General features: G+C 38.1%; 1 protein-coding gene and 1 pseudogene across 1 annotated transcript; one reads left to right on the forward strand and one right to left on the reverse strand.

Annotated features, from left to right (window-relative positions):
- Window positions 1-5,226: 5,226 nt before the first annotated feature.
- On the reverse strand, window positions 5,227-7,843 carry LOC118061413 (large ribosomal subunit protein mL102 (rPPR5)-like; annotated as a pseudogene).
- Window positions 7,844-11,339: 3,496 nt separating this feature from the next.
- LOC118061414 (PRA1 family protein D) lies at window positions 11,340-12,277 on the forward strand. Its single transcript, XM_035074836.2, has one exon. It carries the CDS (start codon window positions 11,597-11,599, stop codon window positions 12,140-12,142), a length of 546 nt encoding a protein of 181 aa, XP_034930727.1. The 5' UTR covers window positions 11,340-11,596; the 3' UTR covers window positions 12,143-12,277.
- Window positions 12,278-12,603: the final 326 nt, after the last annotated feature.

Here is a 12,603-nt window from a genome sequence, read left to right on the forward strand (position 1 = left end):
AAGGCGCACTGGCCTCTCCCTTGTTGAGTCCTGACGCTTAACCTTATCCTCGGAAGGCATCCTCTCAGCTGTGCTGACTCGAAGCGTTCTGAAATTCTACGCTAAAGACCGACCCGGGCCGACCTTAGTCCTGGTCCCTTGCTCGACTAGGATGTCTCAGGTCTAGACAATCCCACAGAACTGACCATCGAAAGTCCCGGACTATCTTTAGGTTTTTGTCGCTATCTCCACCCTACACCTAGACTTCCTCCGACCCTGAGCCCTGCATCTCAAACTCGACGTAGTGCTCCGAACCAACGTAAGGCCGCGATTGTTGTGCATCTTGGGGTTCGGTGATGGCATGGTAACATTCCCTAACGTCAAAAATAATTTTTCACATGTTTTTTTTTTCTTCTAATTTTAAAAATAAAAACAGCAGAAATCGAAAAGAGAATATTGATCTCAAACACGACCTAATCAATATTTTACTGTGATTTTTTATTTTCATAAATGTGTCGTTTTAATAATTACTCTACCTCAAAAGCAAACTTTATCATTGCAAAATAGTAAAATCATCGTCACCAAAAAATAGGATAAAGAGCTTTCGCAAGGTTTGACGTGGCCTGAAGAACTGAAGTGGCACAATTCCTCCGTCACCGATAACTACATAAGAGACGTTTGTATAGGATCCAGACAACAGCTCTGCGAAAACAAAAAAAATGGTCCATTCAAACATCTACCAGGACGCACCAGTGCCAATGAGGTCTGTGAACTGGGAAGAGAAAGAAACCGAGGAGAGAACGCGTCACAACTCGGTAAGGTCAACAACAAAAGGGCTTCTTTTATCATCTAGGACGGAGTTTCAGGCTCTCCATTATTGAAACAGCTTTTGATGTTCGTCTATTTTGATGCGCTCAGTTACGCGAAAGTTAGTGTTTTTTCACTATTTTCCCGCATTTAGTAAAGGTTTTGTCTTTGTTTTCATATGGGAGTAATTGCCTATTTTTTATTCTGTAAAAGTTTTTTTTGTTGTCAGTAGTTTACTTTTTTTTCCATTAAGGATTTTTGGTTTTAAAAGCCAGGGTTTATGGGTCATGCGTTGTTGGGTTTTTTGGTCGCATAGTCTGTTTTTTTCTTCCCAACACGAGAGAAGTTCAAGAAGGCAACGAAGTGTTAAAAAGAGCTTAATTATTTTGGACCTTTTAAAACTATGAAAAAATGTGTGTTTAAAGTGAATGAAGATATGAAGTTAAGAAGGCTATTAATCAAATTTGTTCTGTCTTCTTATTTAAAATGCTCTGTTATTGTCTGGTTTGAAAGGGAACTGATGAGTGCATTTTGAATTAGTTAAATTATGCCTTTACCCTGCGAAGAAGGAGAGGACTCTAAATACCTGTTGTTATGTAAATGCCGTAAATTGGATATGGACGTTATTCGGTTTCAGGAATACGTACAATTTTCTTATGTTATGGATACAATGCTGGGCCTTGTAAATCAGAAAATAGGGAATGTTGTGTTCTATAAAACTTAATTTAACATGTGGGTTCAATGCATTGTGCATTTTGTTTGGACACCGCAAAAACACAAACTTACGGACCTATGTTTGGGTATAGATTTAAATGAGTCACACAATAAGGCCTATGCCAAGGGTTCCAATGTGTAAATGATGTTGAAACCTTTCACCTCAGTTTTGGGGGTGCTAGCAAAGACTCGTTAGCACATAAACAATAACCGATAATACTTGTATGAAACAATTGAAAATATGATGATTCCAAACCATTAACTTTGAAGGTACTTTTAGTTGAGTGGATTGAAAGTTAGCTCTTTCGGAGGTTAGAGGGATGGTTTGGGTTGAGTTGTATAGAAGAACTGCAAATACTTGGTTGACTTAGGTAGAGGGCAAATTGGACGCTGTACGTCTGGATGTAGGAGAACTTGTGTAGTTAAGACTTATACTATAGATTTTCTGCAAGACTACTAGCAACCATCTATATTTTCTGGTCCTCTTTTGATTGGTGCAGTGGTTTCTTCTTGTTGTTTGTTTCATACTCCGGCATATGCAATACTTGAAATACAAAAACTTAAAATAAGCTTAGGGTTATTGCAATATGTTGATCCTCCTACTCTTTCGAACTTTATCCTTATTTCAGTACTTTCTCCTCATTTGGGTTTTTACTTTTTACCTGTAAAATCAAGTTTAGGTTTGGAATTTTATTCTCCTCTTCACTGGGCAAGGCAATTAGTTGACAGGGGAATGGAAAACTTCACCTCCTGAAACCTTGGGCGAGTGTTTGATCATCGTGAGCAAAGGGATGAGATAAAGGTTAATGGCTGCATGGTTTAAAGGTCTGCCTATGGGCTCTGTAGGCTAAAGTGGTTGTTTAATTCAACCTCATCCACTGCATGCCTTTCTGGATGTTGAGCGCAAGAGGGCCCCAAGTTCCAACTGCATTTTTAAGTTTTGGGCTTAAGCAATTGGCCGTTTCTGGTCACATATTTTTTCCCAAGTCGGCTGACTAGGACATGTGTATCGAGAATATACAACCTTTAAAAATTTCTTTTAGTTATAATAGTAATTGTGCAAACCTGGGGGACCACAAAATAATGCAGGGGCCTTTACCTAGTTAATTCAAGAGCTAGCGGTTGGTTTGGCTTTCGTGGTTTGTGGCATAGTCCTGGTCTGCTAGGGAGTCTCTTCATAAAGCTATGTCTCGGTTTCTTTCTTTCCATTATTGTTTCTATTTAGCAATATTAAAAGCAGTTCTGTATGGGGTGATAACGGAGTTAGTGAGTGGGTAAACGTGACAAATTATCCTGCAATAGTGGTAGTTGACTAACTGGTCTTATGTATTCTGGTAATTTTGGACATAGAGGAGTCCTTTCTTGGGTATAGTGATTTTCTTGGTAAAGCTCCGAAACCAGAAACTGAGATTGAATTTATTTCTTACTTTTGGTTTTTGACAGGTGAAAAAGTGGAAAAGGAAAAAAAAGATTGTTTCTCAAAGTGCAGTTGCCCTGGGAATGTCATAATCTGCTGAGAACCTTCGATGCCAAGGATAATGCTCCAAGGTCAATTGTTGTCTGCCTTTTAGATGACCTTTGCTAAAAAACGGGCCCACCAAAATCTCGGATACTATTTTGCTGTGTCAACTTTGGAGAGCATAGGGGAGGGAAAAAGTCAGGCAGCAGACAGGGATGTGGCTATTTCCTGTTGGTATTAGTGGTATCACCTTCAGATTTTCAAGGGGGAGAATTTAGAGGGGTTGTTCAACAAAGGTGATCAGCATGGGGTTCTCTTGAGATGTGGGCCAATTGAGAATATCTATCTCTCTAGTATCGAAAATGCTAGATTACCAGATATAGATAGATGGAGAAAATCCAGTTTATATATAGGAATGCAAGACGTTCAAACGATTGGGAAAAGATGGTGGGGGTGGGTTCGTTTTGGTTGGTGAATGGAAACAAAATGGTTAGAGGCAGAAAGGGAATTCCAGGCTCATGGGTCAGGTTTTAGAGGGTGATTTATCTCGGGCGGTGTCTTAAAGTTCTACTTGCACTCAGCTGGAGTAATCATATCTTCCTGAAATTTTTAATTCAAATTAGTTTTAACTGCCAGCTTTGTTGTTGTTTCTGCTAGTATTGTATATCCTTGTGCACTGCTAACTCCTTTTTGTGCTGTTGTCTTGGAGTTTCTTGCAACTTCAGTGATTGCTAGACTATACTGCTTTAGCAATTGATGTTTCCTTCTGTATGCAGATGTTTGACATATTGTATAATTGATTCGAGGGAATATCATCTTTTGTTGGATAGTTTTGTGTATCCAATTCTCTAGGTTTTATATTGTTTTGAACTGCATGTTTTTGCGCCGGAAAGTTGAGAACCGAAACTCAGTAGTTGGTGATGCGCAGGTGGTCAATGATATTCCTATACTTTGTGAAGTCTAAAACCTAGCGACTCAGCTATATTGACAGCTCAGCTTCCGCTTGCAGTCTACTTCGGGGTTACGAATATAGATCAAATATTTTCTGAGCTGACTCCAGTCAACATACCATAACCCGAAGGCAACAATGTTATTTGTCGCTCTCTCACGGTCGAGTCTTTGTCCTGCCCATACAAATTGAACACAAAAGTTGTTAGGGTAGGCTTTGTTAAGGGCGTTCGCACACTTCAAAATATAGAGGGATCGCGCTGCAGTGTTGTATCTTGCTCGTTTCCAGTCTTGGTTACACATGCTCTCATGTTACACAATAAAGTTGTTTGGTTGAATATTTCATTATAGTGTTGGAGCCCTGGTTTATGGTTCCACAACTCGGAAAAACTTTGGCCAGTAAAATTTGGCAACGAATCTTCAAGGGTAATCTAGTTTCAGCAAGAACAAATTCAATTCAAAAAGAAGTGCGTCCGGCCTACTCATCATGAGAGCTCCACATGTTTTTCCACGCCGGTGTCAAAATTTTGGCGTACCGTGTTCTTGTTAACCAAACAACAACAATGCAGCACCGCTAAATCTAAAACAAACGGGAAATTCATAGGGAGGCGGTATTTTGTGGAAAAGAGCTGGGTAAAGGGTGGGCTACATATAAATTAGCTAAATATTATCATATTATAAATCAGTCAAATCCTCTATAACATCATTAAGGTAAATTTGGGAGCATACATTAAATCTGAGACGATTAAAGTGAAAAAAAGGATTCATTACGAGAAGAATTGAGGATAAGGAACTTCCTACAGACGAGTCAAATAATGATCCTCCAGATTATTCCAAGCCCCTCTCAAAAGCTCCAATCTCATAAATACAGCTCACGGTCTTGTATTTGTAAAACCATCATAGAAATAACCGATATCTAAACAAGGAATAAGATTACGCGTACCTTTTACATTCTATAATCCAAACATAATCATACAGCTTAATTATCAAAAAGGGCAAAAACACAACAATGCAAAATAAAAACAAGTTCACAATATATATCATTGCTCTATTCTTTTTGCAACTGAATAAAGCACCCTCTCGAACAGGTAAATGGAAGATAAAAAAAAAAACTTTATTTCTATGTGTTTGTGTGTAATGCAGAAGTTGCAACTAAGAGCCATTGTTCCAAGTGCTCACAATAACCATTAAGATGACACTTTTTGCTTGAAAGAAAACAGTATATCAAGAACATGACATGCTTTGATGAAAATCCAACACATAAACACATAAGCAGTTCCACTGCTAGACTATCTACCTCTCCTCCTCGCCTGCAATAGTTCAAAGAATGAAACGTGATCCATGTAAGAGGGAATGAGGTATAACACCCCTTGGTTCAAAATAAACAAACGGACAGGTTACATTGCTCTACTAAAAACCTTATTCTACTCAAAATGAAGCACTAATCATTTTCAACGAAACGATCAAGAAAGTTCTGACCACTAAATGAAGAAAAGAAAAGAAAAAAAGCAATGGAATTAAGCAGCAACAGAAGCTTTCTTCTTCCCTTTCTTGTTTTCATGTGACTTATCATCTCCCTTTATCATTCTTGAGAGTATATCAGCCTGCTTTGTGTTTCCCTCCTGGTTAAGACTCTTAATCAAATCCTCATAGCTCCTCCAACTAGTGACTCCTCCTTTCTCCATAATTTTACACAAAATTGAATATGCATTGAGAGTCTTCCCTGCTGCTAGGAGAGCATCCAACACTTTATCATAGCTTTTAAAGTCTATGTCACAGTCCCTCTGCAATCCAAAATCTAACAACTTAAGAGCAGCAATGGTCTTGCCCTTCTCAGAAAGAATGGACAGAAGACTATCAAAATTGACATTACACTGACTACTCATGAGGAGATCAATGCGTCCAAGGGCTTCCTCTTCATGACCTCTCATGAGAAGAGCTTCCAAAATCTTAGCAACCAAGTCCATGTTCTCTTTCACCCCCCTTCTCCACCATACTTTTCATCACACGACTTGCAGTTTGAACCCTACCATCTTCATACAAACTCTCCATCACTGACCTGAATACTGATGAATCTGGAAGGTGTCCATCTTCAATCATACTATCCAAAGCTGTTTTAGCATCAGCTGGCTCACCTTTCCTCAAGTAGCTCTCGATAAGCAACCTGTAAGCATCAGCATCTCGGGGGATTCCTTTCCTACCCATGATCTTTAGAATTTCAAAAGCAGAATCAGGAGTTCCTTCTTTTGCATGCCCACAGATCAAATTATTAAAGGCAAGAGGATCCTCAACACCCTTTTTCAACAGCTGCCGGAATAAGAATTTCTGCTTTTCCAGTCTGTCCATGGCTGCACAAATACTGAATAACTGGGTTATAAGCACCAGACTCCATTTCCAAAGTACTCTGTGGCCTAAAATAATATCATTCTCAATGAGCTTATCCACAAACTTCACTGCCTGATCGTACTCCTCAGCCTTGCAGAAATTCTCTATCAAGACACCATAATGTCCAGCTTCCGATGGAATGCTCAACTTAATCATTCCATCAAGCACATCCGCAGCCGCTTTCAAAATCCCCAGCCTTGCACTGACTGTTCAACAACTTCAGGAAGATCGAATTATCCTTGGGTGCAATGCGTCTCCTCACCATTTCTTTCAAAATATCCTTAGCCTCAGTCATTTTCCCAGCATCACAAAGATCTGGCAACAAAGTCGTATACGTCACATTATTAGGCTTAATACCAACCGACTTCATCTCTTCAAGCAACCTCAACCCATCATTAATTCTATCCACTGCAAAAATACCCTTTAATCATGGTCGTATAACTTATCACAGTAGGTGCAATATCCTTTTGCCTTCATCTCAGCAAACAACTTCTCAGCCTCCTCCATCCTCTTATGCCTATAATATCCATTAATCATCGTATTATAAGTAACCACATCCGGAGATATCCCTCTAACCTTCATATCTTCATAAAACCTGACTGCAGTTCGCAACCTCATTGACAAAAAAGAAGCCCCATATCAACACATTATAAGTATGCCTAGTCGGCCCAATCCCTTCATCTATCATCTTATTAAAAAACCTTTTGGCCATCATATACCTCCCTTTCCTCACAATAACCTTAAACAAAGCATCATAACTCTTAACACTCCTCTCCACACCCAATTCTTTCATTTTAGAAAACATCTTCACAGATTCTTGAACTATCCCAGCCTTACCATAACTATCAATTAACAAAACAAACATATCCTCATCTAATTCAAAACCCTTCTTAGGCATATCTTCTAAAACAATACAACGGGCGTGATTAAGCATAGAATATCTACCCAAAATCTGGATAATCTTCATGTGGGTTTCGCGGTCGTGTTGAATTAAACCCGCCCGTTCAACCCACCTGAAGAATTGGAGCGCGTGATCGGGCTTTCGAGCTCCGTGCAAAACATTATAAACTAAAGAATGATCGAATTCGGGCACTAGAGCTCGAATCGAATTCTGCAACCGGGTCGTCCAGTCCCGATTAGCCATCATTCTACAAATTATATCCTCTAGTTTTTCAGGGCTTCGATGCTGCTGCTTAGCTCTCGGGATTCTCTGGTATGTTTTCTCTTGAGCCACATTTGGGGTTTTCGGTTTTTGGGTCAGGTTTCGGGCCTGGAGATGCGGTTGTTTCTGGGTTAGGGGAGATAGGATCTTCACCTGGAGCTGGAATTGAAGTGCAGAAATGGAGGTAGGGCGTGAGTGAGATTTGACAAACCCTAGGTTTTAACTGAAATGGTTTAGAAAAAGCGATATGGTACCCCATTTTTCTTGTGGGAAGTGGTGAAATACAGAAAGAGGTCTAAACAACTACTCTATGTTCTTTCCTGGGAGCTGTTAGAGTAAGAGAAGGGGGAGGGTTACAGGGATGCTACGCTGACACTAGGGTTTAAGGGAGGTGAAGCAATAGTTTGTGGGTTTATTTCAATTAATCCCTCAAGTTTAAGTGATTTCACAACCAACTCCTTAAGCTTTTGCTCCCTCAAGTTTAGTTGATTTCACAACCAACTCCATAGTCTTTTGTTTTTCCCATTAATCTCCTCATAACAGTGCCACCTTCAAAGTTCCACCAAAATCTATTAATTTTTCTTGGGGGTAAACAATAGAGGCCAGGCTCTAAAATAAGCTTTGACTTGAATGAAAAATGGATTGTTTTCGGGAATACTACGAAGATAATTTTTTTTTTTTTATTTTTATTTTATAAAGGCATTACTTTGGGTGAAAATATCCTTTCTATGAGAGCCTAGAAAAAAGAGGTAGTCTAATTATGTTATAAAGGAATTTTTAAAATCTTAATTAAATGATGACGCGAACTCTATGGGGAATATTATTCAGTAATTTCATTGTGTATATTTTTTTATAAATTTAATTTTATTAGTCAAACTAAATTTATCTTTCTCATGTTTAGAACTTTTGAAGCTTGTTTAGTATTTTACTAATGAAGAGTTATTATTTTTTAAAAATATTTTTTTATTTTATAAATATATTTAAATTATATATATAATATATATTAAAATTTATTTTTAATATTAATACATCAAAAAATCAACAAATATATAAAAAAATTAATTTTTTTTAAAAAAAAATTCAAACAAACAGGGTAATGATCTAATGCACATGCAGTTGTCTTTCTATTATATGGTAGAAATGCAACCATCATAGCACTCATAGGCGGAGGCACGGCAAAGGCTAGGGTGGGCTTTAGCCTAGGTCAAGATTTTATTAATATTTTTTAACTAATTTTTGTAAAAAAAAATTATAATTCTCAATCAACTTATCAAAAAATTCTAAAAATTTACGTGGAGCCTTCTAATATGATGCTTTAGCTTAGATTAAAATTTTAGAATTTTTGGAGAAATTTTAGAAATTTGATGACAAATCACAATTTGATCAGTTTTACGTTATTGGACGTAATTTTCAATCCGACCATTAGATCAAGTTAAAATTTTACAAGGGATCTTAAAATATATTGAATAAAATCTAGTTTAAGAGTTTAGGATGAACGGAGCTTGGTAGTGCTAACAAAAAAAAGAACCATAAAATAAAAGCAAAATGACTCATTAAGAGTAAAATGATTATTTGCCATTAAAAAATAAAACAAATAAGCTCCTCCTTCCTTTTACATGTTGCCGACTAAGCAGAAGCAGAATAGAAGAAGAAAGAAAAGAAAAGGTGAGAAAGAAATAGAAAAAAGTAAGAGAAAAACATAAAAAAAATTCCAAGAAAAAAAATAAGAAAGTGAGAGAATAATCTTGTAAACTTACAAAGTTCAACTTATAAAATACTAATCTAGGGAATAAAGAAGAAATTGAAATAGAAAAAAAAAAATTAATTACTTTATTTTCCAGTTGATATAAAATTGTTATTTTATCCTGGTTGGGGGTTGTTATAATATTGATTCAGATTCGATTATAGATGAATTATATTTTACAAAACATCAAAGGATGTAACTTTAATAGTGAGTTTATTTTTATTTTCGCTTTAATTTTATGTACTTTTAAATTTATTTTTTAATATTTTGGATAATGCATTTGAATTAAAAACGTTATTATTAATTTTAAAAATTTATGTATAGGAGTTAATAATCAATATTAAAAGATATTTATATATTTATTTAATAGTCCAGATAAAAAAAATTTCTGGCTCCGCCATGATAGCGCTCATGGCCAAAAAGGTGAGAGCAGCTGCGAAAGCAATCTTCCAGATACCTTGTGTGGGATCTTCCATCACTGTCAAAGAAAGATGCAAAAATACAGCAGAACTTGGGAGAACCATGGCTATGGTACCCGGCTGCCCGCTATAACAAATGCCTGGAAAGCTGCCTTTTTTGTTAGGATTGCGGAACCTGGATTTGGGCCTTCGTCGCCTCTGTAACCCCTAGACAACGTGAAAGCTGCAGAAAACTTTGCGGTTGATACGAGCGTGGCTACTATCAAATTAGTATCTCTTGCTTTCTGAGTATCTGTCATCAATTTCATCATTTACTTCTTGTCACCATCCTTCTTGCTGTAATGTCCTTCATCTATTTCTTTTCCATGGCTATAATTGAGGTTGGTGTTGATGGTTTCCTCTTCCTTCTCAGCATGTCCATCCAGCTTGATAACCTTTACAAACTAGATCCAGTCTTCTTGAACGATGAGCTTGCGAGGATAGAAAATAAAGAGGGAGTCAACTTCATGCTCTACTACCAAAGTGGAGGGCCCAAGAATAAAGGAGAGGTGCTTGAAGATGAGAATCGTATGATCTTGCTTCGACTTCCAAAGAAAGTGGGGTGCTAAATAACAAGAAATTAAAGGAAACAATGCTACGAAATTAGAAAGGTTGTCTGTTAGTGATTGATAAAAGCGATGGTTGTTCTGAAGAAGAGAATCGAATTTCTTGAAATTCACATGATGACAGAAGATGGTGGGAGAAGAGAATCGATATCATGTTGGTTTTCGATCTAATGATATCCGGTGGATCGATATCACGTCATGGATTTAATGAGTACATTATGCTCTTTAGCTCCACTGGTTCTACTTAATGAGTACATTTTGCAGAATGTTGGAACTCAGGGTCTTCTTCAGCCATCAACATTACCACATCAAGTTGATTGTATCGTGCAGCTTCATGCAAGCAGTGTTGTGCTTATTATTTGCCATCCTCATCGATGATCTGGCAGCTCCCGTCCCCATTTCCACGTCATGGTAAGTGGTTTTCATTTTCTCCATCAGAATCCGAACAACATTAGAATGTCCTCTCCTGGCTGCTATGTGAAGAGCTGTTTCGCCTTTCACATTCACCTGATGCAAAAGCAACGAACTCGAGTCAAGGATTATCTCCACTCATTCTAACATACCAAACTGCATGCAATGTGGAGGAATGTATTCTTGGTTTCGTAGCTTGAATGTAGAATTGGTCTGGCATTTTCCGGAGTAGATCAGTTTTTCCATCCATGGCAGCTCGGTACAGGTGAGGTTCCATGCATCTGTAACACCTATCTGGCTACCATACCTGGCAATGCCACCAGCAGAATGGTTGAAACTTACAACTTCACTTAGTTTTGGGAATCCAACTTCATTACCAGGTGTTGGAACTGCCCGTGTGTTTGTGAAGATTGATTCATAGGAAGGCAGCTTTCCATGTACTTAATCTCCTCAAGCAAACAAGCTAGCTCACACACACTAGCTAGGTTGATGAAACAAAACAGTGTGAAAAAATAATGGAGCGATATTGAATCTCATGTTCTCTCTCACACGCTTAAAAGGGATTCTGTTCCAAGGGAAAGATGCTCTCTTCAAGCTTAAGCTGTTAATTTTGGGTTAGGAAACGAGACACTGAAGACGATGAAAGCCTGGAAGACCTGCCATGCTTGTGCAGTTATGAGTTAACTAGTCTCCTTTCCTCGAAAATGGGCTGGGCTGATATGGGCCTCGCATCAATTTTAGTCGGTACACCAAGCCCACAATATTACAAAAGGAGAGTCAGTCAAAGTCATCGTCTACCTAGTTAAAGAAGGTGTTGCTGGTGCCTGCCTGCCTTGAAAGGCTAAAAAAAATAATTAACAAGAAGCCTCCTTTACGCACTCTGATTTCTCCTCCTCTCAATCAAACGAAACTCCTCTGATTTTTTAACAAAATTAAAAAAACTTCAACAGCAGCAGAGCAACAATGTCTCAATTCGTGTCTAGCTTCTTCAAAGAAACCACAAAACCCTTAACATCAGGTCGGCGTCCATGGTCCGTTTTCCTAGACCTCACCTTACTGAACATCCCCTTTTCAATCCACGACACCACCACAAGGATAACCCAAAACGTCCTTCATTTCTCGGTTAATTACTCCATAATCCTCTTGATAATCCTATCTTTATCCATCTTAAACCATCCTCTGGTGCTAATCGCCTTGTTCATTACTCTAATTGCTTGGCTCTCTCTCTATTTCTCTCGTGAGGAGCCGCTTTGGTTTTTGGGCTATCAAGTGAGTGACTGGATGGTGTTGGTTGTGCTCTTTGTGGTTGACTTTTTGGTTGTGATATGGGGTGGGGTTTTTCAGAATGTTGTCGTTGGTGGTGGGATCGCTGTCGTCTTGATGCTTCTGCATGCTGCGTTGAGGAGTACGGATGATCTTGTTGCTGATGATATTGAAACCTCGCCGTATGCCAACTTGCTCTCGGATGATGATGGTGACTATAATGCTCCTCCAACTGGTGGCTTGTAGTTTTGCCTAATTGGATTGAAAAGAAAAGAAAAGGGAATTGTTTGGTTTTAGCTTAATTAATGTCAACTAGACTGTAATTATGACATTCAATGTTTCTCTGTTATGGTGATTTGATGATTTAATTGTTGCTTAGAATGAGTTACATACCCAGTTATCAACTTACTATGCTTGTTTTGGTCTGTGTCTATACAGTGCTTGGGGATACTGGGACGAACACCTTTAACCAAAAATTGTACTTCACATTTACATTTAGGTAATCACTCACAAGTTTTTACCCATGTCAAATGGATTTTGATGCAGATTTTTTGTTTTCACTACTTGTGTTGGTGATGCTGTTGTGTTGAGTTCCCATGGCTTAGTCTTTGCATTATGTGGAGACTAGCAGGAACCTTCTCTCTATCCCATCCCGTGGGCATGATCTTTGTTGATTGATGTTTCTCTGTTGCTTCATACCTGTATCA

This window comes from Populus alba, chromosome 10, assembly GCF_005239225.2.
Source record: "Populus alba chromosome 10, ASM523922v2, whole genome shotgun sequence".
Classification (NCBI taxonomy): Eukaryota; Viridiplantae; Streptophyta; class Magnoliopsida; order Malpighiales; family Salicaceae; genus Populus; species Populus alba.